Here is a 21,373-nt window from a genome sequence, read left to right on the forward strand (position 1 = left end):
ATTTTCTTTAACATTAGAAAAATGTTATGAGATTGGTTAATGCTGTATGTATCTGTGTTAGTTTTAGTGATGATTAACGATATGAGTTACCGTTTCTCCCTGTTTCCTACTTGATAAGACAGTATTTTTTACACAAGGAACCACAGAATAATTCAGGTTGCTACGAAGTTCCGGGGTCACCGAATCCTGCAAGCACAGCAGAACTAACCTGAAGCCTAAGCCAGCTGGTTCTTCAGGGCTTTTTGCCTGGAGGAATTTTGAGCTTCTCCAAAGATGAAGATTCCACAATTGCTCTGTGCAGCCTGTTCCAGTATCAGTATTTGGGAATATTTTTTTCCTTACATCCATCTGGAGTTTCCTTCACTGCAATTTGTGGCCATTGTCTTTTCTCCTTCCACTGTGTACTTCTGAGAGGGGCATACATCTTTTCTCTATAGTTTCTCATTCAGGTAGTGGAGCATGACAGCAACTGGATCCAACCTCCTCACTGCAGCCAGTTTCAGGCTGAACACATCTAGTTCCTTCACAGTCCCCCTTGAACACCATATGCTCCACCCCCCTTAATCATCTTGCTGTCCGTTTGTTGCATTAGCTCTGTTTGGTCAATCTCTCCTCTTTACTGGGGCACAAAACTGGACACACTACTCCAGATGCTGCCTCTCAAGTGCCAAATGGGGGCAACAGTCACTTCCTTTGACCTGCTTGCTATGCTTTAGCTAATGGAACCCAGCCTGCAGATAGTCTACATCACACAAGGGTGCACTGCTGATTCACGGCACTCATCAAAACAGGGACCATCCTACAAGCAAAGACCTACTATTATATTCATAAAACGTGAAATTAGTCTGAGCCCTCAGTTTGCATTGGCAATCACGTATCCTCAGCTTGCTGTGGTGCAGAAATTAATATCAAAGCCCTAGCCTTGGTAAAAATCAATACTAGATACTGAAGTATTACTCTAGTACTAAAATCAAGAAGCGTAGAGAAGGAAATTAGAATCATCAAATTCTTTCAAATTATAATAACTGAAGCAAATTGAGCAGCTATGAAACATTCCGTTCTCTACAGCTTAAAAGCAACAAGCCAATAAAAAAAAAAAACCTCTTGCAAAACTAAATAAGTTTTATAGAGAGACTGTCCTTTTCTTTCTAAGTAGAGTCACCAGTTTAAAGATTTTCCTTTAGCTGGTACCTTTGAGATTTTAGACAGCAAAGGGCCATTTAGACCATGTATATATCCTAAGCCATTTACAGGCTGCACACATACAATACTTCCTATGTGAGGCTTATATCACAGATTCATGGAGATAGTTCTTTTCTTTAAGTAAATTAAACCTTACAGCCTATGTGAAATTATGATGGATAAAGGCATATTCAGTTCTCTGTTATTGCTATTAAAATGTTGTGTTTATGCAGTTACTCATGAGTTAAGCCTTTTTTGTTCAGATAGCTACATCTTCAGGAATAAGAATCATATCTGTGCACGCAATTTTGACTTTAAGATTTTAACACTGTCTTTCAGATTTCTACCACTGCTGAAATAGACAGCTGCCAGTAGACACTACCCTGGCTTCATGAGCTGGCTTCCAATATTCTACAACCTCCATAGGCCTTTTCTGGTTTCATGACAGGAGATGTGGCAGTGCAAAGTAGTCTGCAGACACCCCATCTTCAAAAAGTGAGAAAAGTCATTAACACCCTCTTTATGTCAGGTGGAAGCAGCTTTAAGAGACAAGCCATTGCTCTCAAGGAAAGGGGAGAGACAGAAGGAAAGACTGGGGAATAAATCCTGTTGGAGACCAGGGTATTGACCAGGGAGAGAGGCTACAGGAAGCTTGACTTAGAGAGAAATCCAGTAAGATTTCTAAGTGTTGTTTTTTTTTTTTTCCCTAAAAATATCCAGTCACTAGTTTATGCATGTGCTTTAAAAGACAAACAAACACATACAGACTTTAAAATGCAGAATAAGTATCAGTTATATGGCAATCAGATAAATTTAGTTATATATATATATTTATATATCCAAGAAGAAAACAGCCCTTTAGCAATTTCTAAATTCCTAACTTACATAGAAGAGTGTTCTTGGAAGGAATCTGCAAATCTTGACAGCTACGAGATTACATCCTTCATCTCACATCTGATTTTGCAAAAATAGGGATGTTCCATTTTCCTACTTGGTGACTTTTGAGATGTTATTTTCACTATGAAGGGATGATCAATCACCTCTGAAAAGGCTGACAGCATAATAATGATACAGTGGGATCTGCAGCTTCCTTTGGATCTTTGGTTAAGTAACAACTACAAAAAAGTTCCAGGCCACCTTTACTAGTCCATATAAAATGCATACAACTGTGACTTTTAAGTCCTTGCTGCTGAGATTCTTATACCAGCAACACAACAAAGATCAGCCAATATCTCTGAAACAGAAAACTGGTGCTTGAAATCTGAAGATACATCTCCAGAGAGAAAAATTACCATAAAATTCAAAGCATGTGTAGAAGCTATTTCCCCAGATGCTTCCATTCTTCCAGATGCAGCCTTGACATTCTTGACACAAGGATGGTTCTCAAGCATTTTAGTTTCATGGTCATGGCATTAATATCTTCCACTGACACAGCAAGATCTTTAATCAGCTGCACTAGTGTCTTTTTCAAGGATTCTAACACAGAGTTTGGTTTTTGACTTTCTACCTGTCTGTGTTTTTTGGGTTAATATACTTGCATACTAAATCTCTCTCCATTCCTGCACTCATCTTCTAAGGTGATATTCCTCAACTTTCACACGCATTACCTGGGGCCTTGTTTCTCTGCTTGTCATGACCAACACGTAATGGTAAATTTGAGGATGTAGGAGGGATCCTATCAAAAAATTCTCTTTAAGTCATCAGTAAACCCAGTGCATTTTCCATATGGCTATCCAGATCAACAGCGTAGAGCTGAAAGGTCAAAGAAGGATGGGCCATATTGCCTCGATAAGGATAGAGACACTTTCCTCTACTTTGCTGTCAATGGATAAATGGCAGCTCACACACATCAGCCTCACACCATTCCTAAAAATCTCGAGCCCCAAAACTGTGGGGCAAAACCTCACACTTCCTTCAGAAAGACTTTCAAAGTCTCTCTGTCAGCGCTGTGACCAGACAGGAGAACTACATTTGGTAGACAAATAGCAGCAAAGCTGCAGGGACACAGATGCATATCCAGCTCCTGCAGGCTTCACACAGCCTGTGCAGGACTAACTCTGTCGTATCTTCACTGCTGCCAGTACCTCAGGTAGCCTAAGGAAAACCAGTAGAGGCAGGTACCTCCCCCATTGGCCCCGCGTGTGCGGTACAGACACAGCTGAGAAAACAAGAGAAGGGGAGAGCACACCCACACCCGCACCCCACCTCCTCCTCCTGCTCGCTCCCTCTCCCAGCAGCCGTCCCCTCCCAAATGCCTCTATCACAACCGAGCCACCCGCTCCCCATTTACAGTGGCACATTGGGTAACAGGAGTGTTTTTTCAGATGCCAGCCAGTTACCTCATCTGCTAAAAATAGAGGCATGCACCAGACTGATTGGCAGACGCCTTTTTAATGGTGACTGACGTATTCCATCAAGATGCAAGACGTAAATTCCAAACAACGAAGGGCATTTGTGTAAGGACAGATGAGACAAAAACAACAAAAAGCCCCAGCTTTGCTTATGAGACACATATGAAAGAGTTTTGCTGCTCTTTTCAACCACAGTGCTATTTAGATTACAATTACTTAAAGCAAAACAGCAATAACATGAGCTCTTCTGCTGCTCTAAGAAAAGCTATAAAAATCTCATTGTCAGCTGCATCATTCATCGCAATAACCTCATTTCAACTGAAACAAAATCTTTGAGACATCACCTCCCTCCCCCCCCTTTCTCTTTTTTATTTGCCTATAATAAGGTCTATAGTCTAGGGAGCTCTCGGGCTGAAATCCATGCATTGTGATTCACAAAATGAAAATCTGGTATTATATGCCCACTGACATTCACATCAGCAGCAACTCATGCAGCAAAAAGCCATATGCCATGCACCTCTGATTTAACTGTACTACAAAAACATATCCTAGAAAGAAGAAATAAAAAAACAGAGACAAGAGTGGTTCCCAGGATCTGATTATTATCTACGCTTTAAGTCAAGACCAACAGGGGCAATATCACAAAATATGCTGCTTTGGTGACAGTTCCGGTTAGGTTATAGCATTTCTCTCAGCAACTAACACAAGAGAAGAATTCTTTCCCAGTGGAAAACATTCTTACAGAGCACAAAACAAGTGGTTAGCACAGATAACCTACGCCCAGCTTTTCTCCTCTGGTTATCCAGCTTTCCACTCAATCATCTTTTTGAAGGTTGAGATGTTTATTAGCTTGATCAGCACCCACAGAGATGAAAATGTAAAACAATTTGAAAATCTTAAGTACCAACAGTTTTAAAAATTGCCATCTACACGGTGTTAAGCAGATCTGCATGTTTTACAGTAACTCACAGATTTCATTAGAAAGCAGGGAGATAAAATCCACTCTGTCAATGAAGACAAGATTTTCACAAATAAGAGGTTTGACTGTTGAAACCAAGGGTGACTTTCATCACTGAGGAATGGATAAGTCAAAAAACTTTCTGACCAAGGAATGGATTTTACTAAAATTGTTTTTTTTCCTTTTTTCCCCCCTCTTAACCAAATAATAAGAGGTGCTTTGCTGAGACATCCTTTCATTTCTTTACTTTCTGCTTGAAGAATCCATCTCTTTTTTTTTTTTTTTTTTTCCATACTGGAAAATAAGTTCTCAAAATTTTAGCTTTAAAATGTTTTTCCTGTTAAAGCCTATGACCTCCATGAAATCATTGCATATGTGATCACTGGAGAAGGATAGTTCAGCTAGGATAATAACAAGATGTGACTCCGCTACTAAAGACTTGCAAAGCCTTCTGACAAAGACAGAAAGTAGTAAAGATACTACTTTTAATGAAAAAAAAATCTTTAAACTAGTAAATCAGCTCATGAGCTACAAAGTGCAGAGAAAGGGTGAGTGCATCTCTCCTTTCCGCTTCATTATCCAGCGTAAGAATTTATATTCCACAAATTACCTCTAATGCTTTTTAAATGTATTTGCATTCTTGACAATGATAATGAACACGGAAAAAAATCTCAAAAGGAAGTAACTAGCTACATTTAAAAACACAATATACTTGTTCAGTTCCTTTGAGTTTGACAGTCACAACCTTTGGGGTATGAATATTTAAACTTAGATCTGATTTTTACAGACGGATCCCTCAGTAAACGGAAGACTGTATCTTCAGAGTCTTAAACACCCCTCCTCAAGGTTCGTGCAGCCAGAAGCAGCAGACAAGTAATAAACTCACTTTGACAAACACAGTGGGACACATTTGGAGATCTGACAGGTGTGGATGAATGTACAGAGAGCAGAGATGGAGAAGCTGAAACACTGCTATTCCCAAATGAGCAGCTGATGAAGGAATAAACTTAGAATATCCAGGCCATGAAAAGTACAGAGGAAACACTGACCAAATGCTAGAGAAGGATCTTATAATGGCTCTCCCTATGCTGTATTAAACTGCACTGCTTAAAACAGTCTCATCTTAAGCAAGTGATTACTAACGCAATAGACCTGACAACGTTCCTGTCCCTAATTATGCTTTGCTAGGAGATTCCTTTGTATTTGCAGGGTGATATTTTTCAATTAAAAAGTCACATTTTCTGCATAAGATATGCAGCAGACTTGCAAAACGTCTTGCTCTAAAAAATGTTTTTGATAAATTCATGCATTACACAATTATTGATACAATGTATTTATGGCAATTATCTGTTTCCAATATGAGTTAATATAGTGCTAATGGCCTCAGGTGTGAAAGTGTGGAATTTAATTTGTGCTAATCTGCCTAAGCCCGGGGAATACTGAATTCACTCTGTGAAAATAATTTATTTGCAGTATCCCTGTCTGATATAAACAAAGCACTGCCAAGGGAAGGTGTAATAAAGCTAACAGAGAGCTGCAATCATTCCACTGGCCCAGCCTTTCGCACAGGTAAAACACAAACAGAAGCCTTCCAACAGTGCTCTCAAAAGAAGTGAAATGCATCTGCTTCAGGCTGGTGAAACACCCACAAGAAAACACCGCCTGCTTTGAAGAACAGCTGTGGAAGAGCTATTTATCATTTACCACCCTCTTTATTCCTCTTTATCATTGAAAGGAAAAGCAAGTAACAAACAGGTTCACAGACTGACCAAAGGATTTTACTTACAAGTTGGTTTGGTTGAACTAATTTTTCTCTCTTTCTTTCTTTAAGGTAATGGTTCTTCAGTTGAGCAGCAGGACACACACACAGGCTCAAGCATTGCTACGGGGCTGGAGCTGCGGCACAGGTGATGGAGGAGGCTGCAGCACAGACACCCTGCTTCTGCTTCTGGCCCTGCTGTTGCCTCACTGTCACGACACTTGGGCTCTGTGTGCCTTTGCCTCCTGTAAAATGGATTTATTGAGGAGAAAAGTGAGGGGTATTGTTTAGTGCCACTGGAGGGGATCACCTGAGAGCAGGAGGAGACCCACTCCTCCTCCTGGGCCTGCAGCAAATGGCAAGGCCTAGCACCTAAAACTGGGACAACATGGCAGTGAGGGGGACATTTTGAACAGTCTACCCCTGGAGTGTCCCCTGTTTGCAGGGAACCCAAAGAAGCAGGAGACAGCTCCTCTGCCTCGGCCACCTCATGTTGCTGCCCTGATGCTTTCCGAACACCCCCACAGGCCTCTGCTTCCTCATGGCCAACTTGGGCTACCCTGCGGTGGTGCTAACCCACCACACTTGTTTCCACGCAAAACACCACTTGCACAGTTCCCCTCCTTAAAATCTTGCCCATGAACACTTAGTCATACTTCGAACCCAGCCTTATGCAATTATTCATCCTCTAGCTGCTGAAAGTGTGACAACACTGAGAAGCTGAGAAACCTGTGGCATGGCACTTCCAAACAGCCATCCAGCAAAGAAATGGTATTTCTCATTTTTATGTTACGCTCGGTTACCTTTTCTGTTATCTTGTCACAGAGCAAGGAAAAATGTTCACAGGGTCCAAGCATAAGCAATAAACATCTTTTGTAGTTATCAAGTGCCTTGCTGTTTGCTTTGGTATTTAATTACAGGACTCACGTAGGGCGTTTATTGTTTGCACCTGCTGCCACCGTGAACAATACCTACTATACTGATTACCACACAACACAGTGTTTTCCTGTGTATACCCATCAGAGACACATATCATCCCCTCGCAGAGTAGACCCCTCTCCTGCAAGGGAACCCGGTGCTAAGGTTTCGTGCATCACTGACACAGACAGATACCACAAGCGCGACTGCTCCGGGGTGCGCAGCCCTGCTGCTGTGAAACGAAGCCAGCTTTGCCAAGGTGCTGAAATCAAAGGGTTTGGGGCATTTCTGAGAATTTTCTTCTCATTACAGCAACACAAAACAAATTTTCACAGAACATTTAAAAGTTGGTATTTTATACTACAATGATCTCAAACACATGGCCAGAGGGCAAAATAAATTGAGTTCTCAGTAACGAGAAAAATGCATCAGTGGCATCATTAGCCAGCTTTCCTCTGCTTTCCAATTCCCTAAATCTACAGTTTCAGTGAATGCAGTAGATTTTGATTTCAAGCACCAAGCAGCACAGAACTTTCAAAGTCTTTCAGTTTTTGTGTCTTCCACTCAGCTTCATTTGTGTTGAAAAGATAAACTGTGCCTTGTTTTGACTAGTGATTTTTGGGCCATCAAAAACTTAAAACTACCTTATAGACTAATAAAAGACTAATAGAAACAGCTACAACGGTGCCCATTCTCTACAAAGCAGCCTCAAAACCTTAGTAGGTGAATTGGAATTTCATTTTTTCTTACATACTGCTGCTGGAAGCAGTATTTTTTATTCTTATTCTCCTTACTTTTTGTTTTGTTTGTTTGTTTTTAAGATGGCACTAGGCACAGAATTAGCAAATTGTTCATATTGTTCTGCAGGTCTAACAAGACAAACTATGGTTGGCTCTGCAATTAAGATAATCCATTTGTTTACCCTTCTTCCTATTAGCACGTGAACTTCAAACCTATAAAAAGCATCAGACAAATCTGGAGAACAGAGGTGAGAGGATAATCTTTTCCCTTGCATGTTCTCCCATCTGTGGTCTCCTCATCTCACAATAAATAATGGGTGTATTTTACAAGAAGATCACTAACACAGGATCCCTCTTTCAATGTAAATCTTCATTAGGGCAATACGGGGATATTTACCTAAGCAAAATTAGTGGTGATCAATGCAGTTTTCCATCAGGAGTGTACTTTAATTTGGCCCCATGGGAGGAATTTTACAGTGGGGCAGGTATCTTGAATTCCACCTACCATCATGTTAAATATAAAAAAATCAACCAGCCTGTACATCATAGCCTGTGTAACAGCAGGGCCTGGTTACCTTGAGCAGGCTGAGCAGAGAATAGCTAGACCCTCCAGGAGGAAAAACCAACCGACGAACACCTATTTAAATGGGCAGGTTGGTGATGAAAGTTTCTAGATGCTAGAGTATGAGATAAATCTGTACAGCTTTCTTACAGTCATCACTGTCTCCAACATCTATACACAATGTTTTCTTTTGCAGCAATAAAACGTAGATTATATAATCCTGTCTCCAAGCTTTACATTTCTGAAGTCATAAACCATGCTGTCTGCTCACAAATGATTGTGGCGGATAGAGCTTGAACATTTCCTTTGATCATCTGCAGGCTCAACGGAAAACAAAAAGGTTTCAAATGGAATTGTTGCCACTTGCACATCTGTCTACCCCACTGCATCTTAATTTCTCTAGAAAACTCAACAGACATGAATTATGCATGTCTTCAAATGTTATACAGGCATAACATAAGCTTAGCTGCCTGACTGAATTATTCTGTTCAGAAATCTATGAGTATATTGAGAGCCTATAAAAACGGTTTTAGGTCTGACAGTATCATACTATCACCATAGAGATCCAAGGAGTTTTGCTAATGCAAGAGCTGAGCCTGACAAAAGGTGTCTGTTTAATGAATGAGAATCAGAGAGACAAAGCATGGGATCATAAATGTCTCACTAAAACATCGTTGCATTCTTTCAACTGTGAACAAAGTACTTTTTTTTTTTTAAAACTCTAAAAGAAAATAAAGAAAAACAGGAAGGGAAGAAAGCTATACGAAATCTCCAGAACATGGACTGAGGAACCACGATGGCACAGTATACAATATTATCGTCAAAAGAAAGTCAATCTGTGTCTTAAAAAGCCCTTCAGAATAAGAACTGAAGTGGGGAAGTATTCAATCACCTCACTTCTTTTAGCAAGGAAGTGCAGGAGATGAGGAAATAAATCTTCATATGTGCACACAGACCTCCTACCACCTCTCATATGCAGTCTATTGTGATTGATCAAAAGTTCAACAAAAAAGCTCCTTCTCTTCAATTATGATTAAAGATGAAAGCAAGCAGATTAGCTTTTAAATGGAATCTCCAGGTCTCAGTAAATGGAATCTCCAGGTCTCAGTAAAGAGTTACCATCTGATATATTGGGAGCTTCTGATTTTATTTTGGAGATTTTGGGGTAGGAAGCAAGGAAGGAAGAAAATGAATGATCCCATCACTCAGGTAGACAGCAAACTGTAGCAAAGTGGTGTTTCATGTATTACCACGACAATCAAGTTACTGAAACTGAAAAATGGTAATACAAAGAGAGGAGAAAAGAGAATTTTTCACAGCGGCTAAACTACTGCATCTTCTAAGGCCCCTGCTTTATTCCCCTTCACTCCTGAAAGCGTGGGCTGAATGCTCCCTGTGTCCACATGGCCTTCACTTGCTAAGTTTGCAAAAACTCATTGCATAAAAACAGGTACCCTTAGCACACAGAAAAGATGAAGAAAGAATATTAACATGCCATGAAAACCAAAGCTGTTTGCCAGGTAAGGTTTAAAAATGGTGTTGTGTGGTTTGGTAAAGCCATCAGCACTGGCAGCTATCAGCCACCAACCAGATGAGTAAACCTTGGGTACCACTACATAACATCGCATCCTGCACAAACCCAGAAGTGCTTCACAAGCCCACACAACAACACGGTTTGCTTCACTCACAGATCCCTTTAAGAAAGCTATCAGCTGAGTAATGCACATCACCACCACATGCCATTTGAAGTGGATAAAGAGCACAAAAATCTCCTTGTGACTAAAAGAAAAGATTTAGATAAGCAGAACATAACTACTGAACTGCTAGAAACGACAGTCATGGGAGTTTAGTATTCCCTCCCCTTTACAGCAGGAAGAAGATTCTGGACCGGTATCTCACCAATCGCACCATATTGCCACCACCACACACAAATCTCAGTAGCCTGGTGGCACATGCTTTGGATTTGTCCCACAGAGTTAAAGGCCTCCTACATCTTCAGTGACACAGGCAGCAGGACCTACTGCCTACCCTGCTCAACCTTAAAGAGTCACTGGGTGAAACCATAGGATTTTCAGTAACATAAAACATAACTAACTTATCAGATCAGAGAAGAAACTACCTTGTGTACCACTACAGTGGTGTCTAACACAGACAAATACATTTCTGTACTTTCTCTTAGGGTGAGCTGGGCTGTTGCCAGAAATAGAACAATTTTTTTCCCCTGGGATTACTAATAATATTCAAATTCAAGTTGTGGAAACTTATATACACAAAACCTTTTTCTACTGAGACAGAAGGCCTGTAAGCAACAGGCAGTTATTAATCCATTTGTTTTAAACAACCATATAATATAAAGTAGTCTTTTATAAAAAGGTTATTGCTTTTAAGCCTTTGATTTTAGGTTTCTATACTTTTCAGTGGAATATCTCGCCATTGCTCCTTTTGCTCTTCTTTGTACCATTTGGAATGAGAAACATGTCAGAAATTCTACACAAGAACAAGCCTCTAGGTTATCTAGCTACAACAGCAGGCACTTTGGACTTCCCTTCTCTGTTTTGCCAGGCTTCAGGTATTGCTACTATCTTACCAAAAAGAAATCAACAAAGGTTATTCCACACTGTGTCTGAAGGATTCACCTCCCTTTTGCAGTGGAAAAAGGACATTTAGATCATTTCATTAATAGACAGCTCCAGTTAGAAGGTAGGCATAATCATTCTCACTAGCTCTCGCATAGCGTTTGAGTCTGGTGATATCAGAGCACGTCTTTGGAACATGCTGACACAATGCAGCAGTCTCCCTTTTCATTCTCAACCAACATCCCTATAGTCAACATTTGATCTCAGTCAGAGAGGCGCAAGATGCAAAGGTTCCCAACGAAGATAGAGATGCCAGTAGGCCACAAAAACATGAGTTTGTCATTCTTACAAAATGCCAAAGATACTGTTCAGCCTCCTGGTATGTTAGAGAGTTAAACTAGGATTTCTAGGGCCCATTAAGACAGACACCCCTGTTCTCCATACCTTTGCTGTCAGTCATAAGACTGTCTGAAACTTCCAGATTTCTCTTACAATGAAAAGGGTGCAATACTGATGGTTGGTTGCTTTGGTTTGTTTCAGCTGGCCAGATTGTACAGCACTTTGTCATGATTGTGTCCACTCTTTAATATTTTACTATTTCAGTTCTTGTACGAAATGAAAGGGATGCACAGAATTATCACTGCAGCAGTCTGTTTGCATTATTTACAACATTAGAGGCTGCAGCACTTCAGCATAATATTGCTAACATAAAAAGGCAGAATTTCCCCTCAAGCCAGGTTTTTATTTTCAGTTTGCAGTGTAACATGATTGAAAAAGGTCTATGAATCTCCCTTACACCTCCCACCCCCTACCCCTGCTTTCTAAATGCTGCCCCTCTGATGTACAAAGAATCTGAAGAGAAGACACACCACAGTATTCAGCAGAAGTGGGATTAGTAAATCCCTGTGCCTCTAGGGAAGAAAACATGGCCTTGTTTCAACATCCTGCCCAGTTATTCCCTCCCCACCCCTTTTCTTGCCTTGTTGAAGTCCTCTGAAGTTGCCCTCATTTCCTTCCATGTCTTGTTCAAGAGCTGAATGCAGATACAGAAGAACTCCTCAAATGATCTGTCATGGGTGAAGAACATGGGATGGAAATCGTTGCAGGTCTCACTGGCTAAAAACAGAAAAACAAGGGGCGGTGGAATAAAACATTTACAGGCAGGAACTACCAAAACCAACCAACCAAACAAACAAAAATAAAATGCAACCAGCCGTAAACTTTAGTGAGTACCATAATGGACAGGAATCCTAGTTCTAGTAGCAAAGGGTGTCAAAAGAATATCCCGAAAATCCAGCCTCGGACTACAGTCTTAAAAGGCAATGAAACATAGCACAGTGCCTCCCTGTATGAGAGCATCAGCAAGAGCAAGAGGAAGCAACTACCCGTTTCCCTGAATATTCTCTCAATGGGTGCTTTGTTTGTGCCAAGGTTTGTCATTCAGGCCAGGACAGAGAAGGACAGATAGAAGTACAAGCCTTCCCCACTGCTAACAGCGTGCACCATATTGTCTGAGAACCAAATACAAAACCTGATCAGTCACAACATGATATTAGATCAAAGTACACAGTGAAATGTGAAGCTCTGCTGATACAGTAGATGAGCTACCATATTGTACACGGATATACCACAGAGGTGACCAAAGAAATCTAGAGAGACATATAGATGAAAATATAACTGATTAAATTTGTTCTTTGAATCTTTTGATCTTCCGTCATATGCCCCTTATCTGAGGTGGGGGGGGGTGGGGGGGTGGGGAACAACAACAACCAAAAAACCAAAACCCACCCACCCACCAAAAAAAAAAAAAATTTTTTTTTTAAATCAAATACTGGCTTTAAGAAAGGAAAAGAAGAAATATTTATTATTTATTATTATTATATTATATTATTATTATTATATTTATTATTATTTATTAAGAAATAAAATAATAGTATAATGATGATGATCCCAGAAAGGAAGAGGTCAGTTTGACAAGAGTGTGAATCTCCTTGTGAGAAGAATGGATTTTCAAAATTTAATGGCAGGACTGAAGCAATGCTGACCTCTTGGCCTGTCTGAGGAACTTGGGAACAGAAGGGGCTTTAGAGAAGTACAGAAAAGGATCTTTAAAACTCTGTCATGACTTGCAGTGCCACCTCAGCAGGTTTCGCATTTATGCTCTTAAAAAAAGAAAAAAAAAAAGAGTCAAGTTGACTAAGGCCTTCATCATATACTTTATCCTTAAATCTCTTAGCTTCATCTTTAACTTCTGCATCAGTAAAAAAAGTAAAAAAGACCAAAGTAAAAAGACCAAAAGAGGGTCTTTTTCAGCAGTCATTCACATGTCCATACAGCAGCATCTTCCCTTCCTTCAGGATCAAACAGCCACAGCTTAGGTAAGCTTCATTCTCTTCAAGAATGGCAGAAGTATTCAGCTCTCGGATAAAACACCCTTTTTCTTGAAGCTGCATCACTGCCTGATATTTGCCTTCTCTCAGTGGAACTGGAGAAATTAGAATGAAGACTTTCTGCAAGAGGATGTGAATGGAGCAGGCAGGCTGACTCTGCATGAGCTACAACCTCATGGTCTTGGTACCTCTTTCTAGCCACAACCCCTCCATTTCAGCACGTTTAGTTACCTCTGCCATGTTAGTACCTGCTGCTATAGAAACCCAAGTTCTGCTTACAGTCACCTGAAGCTCCCAAGAAACAGGGTTTCTGATCTTTCCCAAGATGCGGTATCCCAATTGCAAAGCAAAACTCTGAAGCTTAATTGTAAATTTGAAGCTTAATTTTAACACCAGATTTACTAAAATCTAATCAATTCCTTAGCTGTGTAGTGAGGGTGAGAGTTAATTTTGGAGCATAGGTTTCATTCTAACCAAATAATCTCTATTTACTTCAAAGGATGTGCAGTCAACAGGGAATTAGTCAAAGCAGAGACCTATATTTATGAGGTAGGGCTCAATCCCTTTAAAAGAACGAAATGCCTCAGGCATGATTTTCAGAGCACCTTCAGCTTCCATTCATTCAGCTGAAGCTGCAAGGGCTCAGCACTCCCAATAATCAGGCCTTCAGCCTGTAATAATGTTAGAGACACAACAGAACAGATTCTCAGAGGGCACTTGTCTTTAAGTCATGAAATACTATAATGATGAGAAGAAATAAAATAACGCCAAGCTGAAGAATGCAGCCAGTACCTTCACTGTATAAATCACAGCACGAAACAAGGCAATAACCTCGACACACACTGACCTTTCTGATCCTCCTCAGAGCCAGAGCTTATCTCTGCTCCTACTCATAAAAATCAATAAATCAAAATTAATGGAAAAGCTAGGGATTCTCTGAAACTTGATTATCAGTTCTAACTCATGTTCCTTACGATAATCAGCTCCAAACTATATCTACTATGCTGACTACTCTGCGTGCAGAATCAGAGGTGCTAGCCCCCTCCCTACCTTTTGTATAACTAGACAACATATTGTGGCTTGTCTTTTCAGTCCAAAAAGGAAAGAGTAGAAAATTGCTGGTATTGATATACATGGAGATAGTTAGGCCTGTTGAAAAAAAAACAGGGTCAATGTCTTAAAGCACAAAACAAATGCTAAGAAAAATTCAAAAACAAATGATAAACACCTTCTTCAAAATTCCCACTAGCATCCAGATAGAAGAGAAAAAAAATCCATATTTGACTTCAAAGGCTGCTTCTTGTTTGTCTTTAAAATTGTAGTCCAAATAATCCAATTCAACAGAAACCTCACAAATGAAGCACATCAGCAATATTTATATTATAGTATATCTATAGGCTGCAACTCAGACCAGGCCTACATTCTTTTGTGTTTAAATATCTAATGAAAGATAACCCTTGACTCAATACTTTCTTTCTCCTTTGTACAAGCAAGATGAGGATGAAGAAAAAGGCAATACCGTGTTATTAGTGGTTTCTAGGCCAGAGTTAAGACCAAGTAACAACTTGTGGTGTTAACCTGCTATCTCCAGCCCCAAGTCAGCATCTCCACTGCCAGAGTATCACCTCTCTCTACAAAGTGGGCAAATTTAGAGGTTTCTGAATTTTACTGATTAAAAACTTCTTTGATTTGTTTCACTAACTTCCAATTTGACTAACTGTAAACAGCGATCCGGTGTTAGAATGATTTGGAGACCTTTCACAAAAGAGCTGCATAAAAAATTTCTGGCCTGAAGCCCGGCACTCTCTAACCTTCATTTTCACAGGCAAGAATTTGCCACATTTGGGAGCAACACAGAAACATACACAGGGTTGCAGCACAGGGACACAAATCATCATGATTATTTAATAACTTCATCAAGTTTTAATTACGTCTCTGTGAGATCACCTTTGAAAGGCAAGTCAGAGAAGAAAAGTGTGGCCTACATAAATCAGGTGAAGATCTTGTTGATTTTCCTTTCTTGGCACAATTCTCGGAGCCATAGATCAATATGCCACCTATCGGGATTTAAGTAGTCCTTCAAGCTTCTAGCTGATCTATAGCTGTGACTTTGAGGAAGAAGCTTAGTTCATTTCTCATCAGATATTGCACTGGCCAAAAAATAAAAATAAAAAAAAATTAAAAAAGCTAATTTCTACCTGAGACTTTATGCGGTCCTTTCAGTGTATATTTTTAGTGTCTATCCAAAACAGTTGTGTCTGTCTGTTCATTTCCTAAATTATGAGAAATACATTCAAACATCCCTGAGTGTTCAAATGGTAAATGAATTTGATATGTTGTGTTGTCCCCTCTGCAGATGAGTATGAAACAACAGGGGAAAAAAATGAGAAAGAAGAGTTATACCTTCATTTTTTACCTCGTCTGAATGCTTTTTCAGAATGCTTTTTCTGAATGCTTTTTACATCATCAGAGCCGAATTTCTTTCAGCTGTGTTGAGAACAGTTGGGTATTTGCGTATTTGCATAAGCCTGTCTTGGAAGGGCACAGATTACATTATGATGTTTTAATAACTGTTTGACTTGAAGTACAGCAGAGATTTAAATTTCAAAGTTGCTTTGGTGAACTGAATACAGACAATAGGGATTTCCGCATGCAGAACAGATTCCAGGAAATGCCAAGTGCACCAGACAGACACCAGGCGGGTGCATCACCTCCTCACAGCCCAAACCAGTATGAACCAAAGGCTACCAGTTCAACATAAGCTGGTGGCAATGCTGCACCTATAGCTGGAACTGACACCTTTTCTACTTAAACACACAGATTGGGGGATACAGTACTGATTCCATCTTTCCCTCTACCTTAAGAAATGAACTGTGTGTAGATATTCATAAAAACGTTCCACTTGGAAAGGGAAAAATAATCTGAATAGATTTTTTTTTCTCTTTAGATTTATTTTGCACAATACTCGGAAGTAATAGAAAGGTAATCCTTCTCTCCCCGCCAAGCTACCATAACAGACAGAGACACAATAATACACCCCTCTAGGCAAGGTACTGCCCTTGATCTTAAAAAACCTCTGCTTTCCTCCTGACTCTGTTAAACCACTATGTTGATACTAGACACTCATTCTCCACACCTTTAAAGTGACGTATGGTTATTCTGATTGAATGCAAGAAATGAAGAAGGTTATCCTGGATTGAAAGTGAAATAATAAATAACAGTCTTTATCATGAAGAGGAACATTAGAAATTTGGAAAACGCCCAACACATTCTTTTCAAAATCTATTCATGATGCCAGGGGGGACAAGTTGGGAGCAATTTAAATGGTCATTTTCCAGGAAGCAGGAGTCTTAAAGACTTCTGATCTCTTTTAAAGAGATAATGCAAAAGCATCTCAATAAGACCTGGCAAACACTCATAAGATGCTCAGCCTTTGCATTTGCCAAGAATCTAAAAGTTGACACCCAGAGTTTTTCTTCAGGTGGCAAAATCTTGACTTCACTGCATTACAGAAGAAAAACTGCCGATACTCTGGTGCACTAAGTAAAAATACCATTTCACGGGCTGAACGCGTTATTTTTTTAGTAGGATAGAATGCAGTAGGAATAGATTTGCAAGTCTACAAGTTTATGCTCAAATTAAATAAAAATCCTAAAAAATTATAATTAAACTCTAACATTTTTGCTTGGGTTCTGCTACTTTATGTGAAGACAAGGATCCTAGAAATCCTTGCAAATCCTTGGCCATGAAACAACTGTATGACATAATGAACAGTCAGACCCTTGAACACAAGAGCTATGCTCACATCTTACACTCAGCTCACATTCCTACTAAGAATGGAGGGACAGCAAAAGTTATACTGCCATATTTCAGCCAGCAATTAAAGTACATGCTCCCATTAAGTTTTCTAGAAATAATTCCTTGATTAATAATTATGCAACACAGGCAGAAAAAGGTTTAATACTTTGTAAAATTCCACAGCCTACTTCCTCTGCAATCTGTGCAATTAGTTCCCCTGCAGATTGACATTTCAGTGGCTTTTCCACTCCTCTGTAAATTTAAGGCTTCGAGCCATCATATTGGGATTGTGCATCAAAGACATTTTACTAATCACAAATGAAAAACCTTGTCATGGATGTCAGCTATGCACAACTGGTCTACAAAACACAAGAAGAACATATTTTCCATAGTAGATAATGAAAGTGATAACATTGCTGTGTATTCTCAAATATTTCGAGAGCAGGCAGAGAGCTTGAATCAATCAAATTATTCAGTCAACCATATAAATATGGTCACCTGGCATTAATGCTGTCACATGTAAAGGGACAGACAGACCCTGTGGTGAAGAGTAAGCTCTGCACTGGGGGTGGTATTAACTGCATACCAAGAAAGACATCAAGAAAAAAAAAATCCTGAAATTGCTTCCATCAGCATGGCTTTGAGATGAGGGAATCAGTGACACAGAGACTTTGGAAAGTGGTTTGCAAAGCTCCAGTGAGAGGGGGGCTCCAAAACACCTCCCTGTCTGAAAGGTACCTGGAATCTGTGTGATCGAGTCTCCACATGGATCTGTCTCTTCTATTGCAGAGCTGCTGCTGAATTCTGGGTGAGTCATTTATCCCCTCTGTTGTTTTCCCCGCTCTCACAGAATGGAGATGATAATATTTGATTGGGGAGGAGGGGGGTGGCAGAATGAGCCACTGCAGTTTCTGAAGTGCAGCAAGATCCACAAATGAATGGTGCAATACGGACCTTGGAAATATCATCTCCACTTGGCATGGCTTCCTCTGGGATTATTATTTGCCAATAACAGAAGACAACCAAAGAGCAACTAATTCTCACTAGCTCTCTCAGGAGAAGGAACACTGTAATTTCTGCTTCTCCCTGAAGATGAGATAAAGTAAAAATAACTACTGCCATGACCATTTTTATATACGTAATCAAAAATTCTCTCAGTAACACATACAGTACGTAAGAAAAAGTGCACCTAATGCTGCAGAAATACTGCAATTGCCAAGTTATCTACGCCATTGATCCCTGTAGTCTGCTGGCAATAATTTGAGCAAAAACCTTTGGCTACCCTTCTGTCATGTGATAGGGAAACAGCGTACTTTAAGGCAAAGAAAGTCACTAACAATGGCAGTGCAATAAAGTGGTAATACTGCTGTCAATTGTGTAATTGTCTTTCCTAGGGAACAGTGCTGTTTAGAAGGACTGATTATTATTCGAACAAATGCCATTGGTCTTTTTTACTTTGAATTGCGAGGGTAAGATACAAGCACCTAGGTTTCAAGACACAGTAAAATAATACAAAGAGCTAAGTTGCATTTGTTAAACTTCAAACCTACATGAATTATTTGAGAATTTTGTTCTGCTTGCATTGAAACTAGAAGGGGATAAGAAGCTCACTGGACCAAGGAACTGTGCAAGATGTGCCACAAGCTTCCCCAGAGGTGGGCGTGTGTCTGTGAAAATGTCATCCCAGAATTCCTGAGAAGGGTATCAGGAACCAATCCAAATCCCTTTTTCAAGCGAAAATTAAGAATTCAATTTGCTTCTCATTTCCATTTGCTACAAAAGAGGATCCTACACAGCTGGTTACCATGATAACCTCAGTCCAAGAGAGGATGAGAACCAATGTAGGCATGCTCAAGAGGCCTAAAATTCTCTAGGCATTTGCAGCACCAGAGTAGTATACACACCATTATTTGGGAAAGTGACAAGCTGATCATGTAAAGCAGGGCAAAAATGCTCACATTTTAACAAGGTAAATAGCATTTTGAGAGCAGCAAAATTATCTAGAAATACATCATTACAGAAAACATCTAACAGCTTACCTTACCTAACCATATACTGACTTGGAAGAGGAAGGATGTGAAATTGCTAACATGCAGCAAAAAACACCAACTGAAACTCCTCATAGAGATATAAGGCAACAGCATTTCTCTGAACCAATGAGGTTTCTCACTAGGAGAGCTATAGAGAGAAGCTGGAGGAAAAGTACTTACAAAAGGCTTCCTACGGTCTCTTAGCTTTCCTTTTTCTAGGCTGAGAGTAATTTCACTAGGCAATGAAAAATGAGGATTCCAAAAAACCTCAAGCCTGATGAGACACGCATGACTAGGATGTTTACAGCACATATAAACTCAAGTGCTTCACTAACTTACTCAGATTTACTTTGAAAGTGACTGCTGCTGTATGAGAAACATGCCTCCTCTCCCCACGATATCATTAATGAAAGGAGACACTATTTAAAAATTCCCCTTTCTCATTGTCCCAAATAAAAGCAGTGGAAAAAGAATCCTAACTACTGCAGCAAAAGTCAATAAAGCCCCACACTTATTGCCACCAACAGATCCAGCACTTGAGAGCCAGCAATTTTGCTACGTCCATAAAGAGGCGGCTGAGGAACAAAATCCAGCCAGATTCACCCTTCCACATCCAGAGCTGATGATGAACAACAGAAAGAAACCAATGCAGCCAGCAATGTCCACACAACATGATGACTTTATAAAAGTAATTCCTTTTGCAACTATCAGTCAATACAGAGACTTCACTGCACCTTGCCTACTTACAAAGGACCCGAAGACCAAACATTGTGGTTCAGAAATGTAAACAGAAAACCAAAAGTTACTAAAAAGGTTCTTATGCACAACAAGGAAATGAAAAAGATCGCAGAGAATCAGTGTCGTGCTGATAAGGGTTCCCCATTTCTTTCCAAAGAAGCCTATTTTTATTTGTGATAAAACAGGTGTTAGATATGAATAGCTCTAAACTGCCTCTACAATGTGTCACAGCACTTTGCTGGCCAAACAGGAAAGTACTCGGCTTCCCTCTTCACTCCTCCACTACTTCCAGTATAAAAAAGCAGTGATCAATAACAGTAAGAAAACATGGCTTTGAAACCTGGTGGATAAATTGGAGTATTGTCGTCAGAGGTGAGAAAGCACTTCATTCAAATTTGTCATGCACTTCTAGGAGAAAGCTCTATGATAGTTGAAATGGTATAAAAACCAAGGGCTTGTGCTCATCATACCCAAAAAAACCCAACATCTTTTGTGAAAAAAGAGACACAGATGTGCAAGCACAGATCTGCAATTATGTTCCAGCATATTTACAGTATCCCTGAATAACAATATAAAAGCATGTTAACCAATTAACACAATAAATTTACTTAGGGACTATGAAATGTTTATGGTCACTTCTGGTAAAAAATACAGATTGAAAAGGAATTATGCTTATCAAGCAGAATCTACAAAAGAGTGCTATGCTCTGGCATGTTTTCTGTTAACTGTTCCATCACCACAAACCCAGATCACTGAGGGCTGGAGTCAGAAGTTTCCAGGTGCAGAAGAAGTGGGCACCTGTCCTACTTTCGCTTGTGCATCTCCTCCATGTCCCCCTGAGCAATACACCAGTGGATTGCCTTTCATGGCAGGATTGCTGACTTTTCACTTCTTACTCTGACTGTTCGAGAGAGCACCAGCTTGTTGCTTCTCCTCCGTAAAGGATTCTTGCTAAAATGCACACTTACCTCTAATTACCCATTTTCTTTATTTTGGAAGCTACAGAGACTGTACTACAGGTTATAGCTCATGCCTCTCCAAAGACCTTCTCTGAGATACTTCATCAAGAAGATACTCTAGTTACCATCTGAAATACAAACCATGCTGTTCGATTCACAAGAGAGAAGCTGTCACTGAAAATTAATTCTGCTTTAAATAGGCTGGCTAGGGCTCCATCTGTAAGCAAAACTTGAAGAAGCCTGTGAAAACCTTCAGAAAAACACTGCAAATGGTAACCTGAGAAGAGTACAGATTTTTTATTATTATTTATTTTATGTCCCTTCTTGCTGTCTAAGCAGCTCACATTCCTCTTTTCCTCCTACAGGCCTCCTCATTAAAATCAAATGTTTAAAATGACAATGCAAAGAAAGA

General features: G+C 39.9%; 1 protein-coding gene across 8 annotated transcripts in view; it reads right to left on the reverse strand.

Annotated features, from left to right (window-relative positions):
* Positions 1–21,373, reverse strand: part of ELMO1 (engulfment and cell motility 1) — a 306,907-nt gene that overhangs the window by 94,961 nt on the left and 190,573 nt on the right. For all 8 annotated transcript variants that reach the window (XM_035552367.2, XM_035552364.2, XM_035552368.2 and 5 more), the window contains one exon: positions 12,026–12,162. In XM_035552367.2, the coding sequence (XP_035408260.1) occupies positions 12,026–12,162 (137 nt within the window). The remainder of the gene's footprint in view (positions 1–12,025; positions 12,163–21,373) is intronic.

Source organism: Cygnus atratus, chromosome 2 (genome assembly GCF_013377495.2).
Source record: "Cygnus atratus isolate AKBS03 ecotype Queensland, Australia chromosome 2, CAtr_DNAZoo_HiC_assembly, whole genome shotgun sequence".
NCBI lineage: Eukaryota > Metazoa > Chordata > Aves > Anseriformes > Anatidae > Cygnus > Cygnus atratus.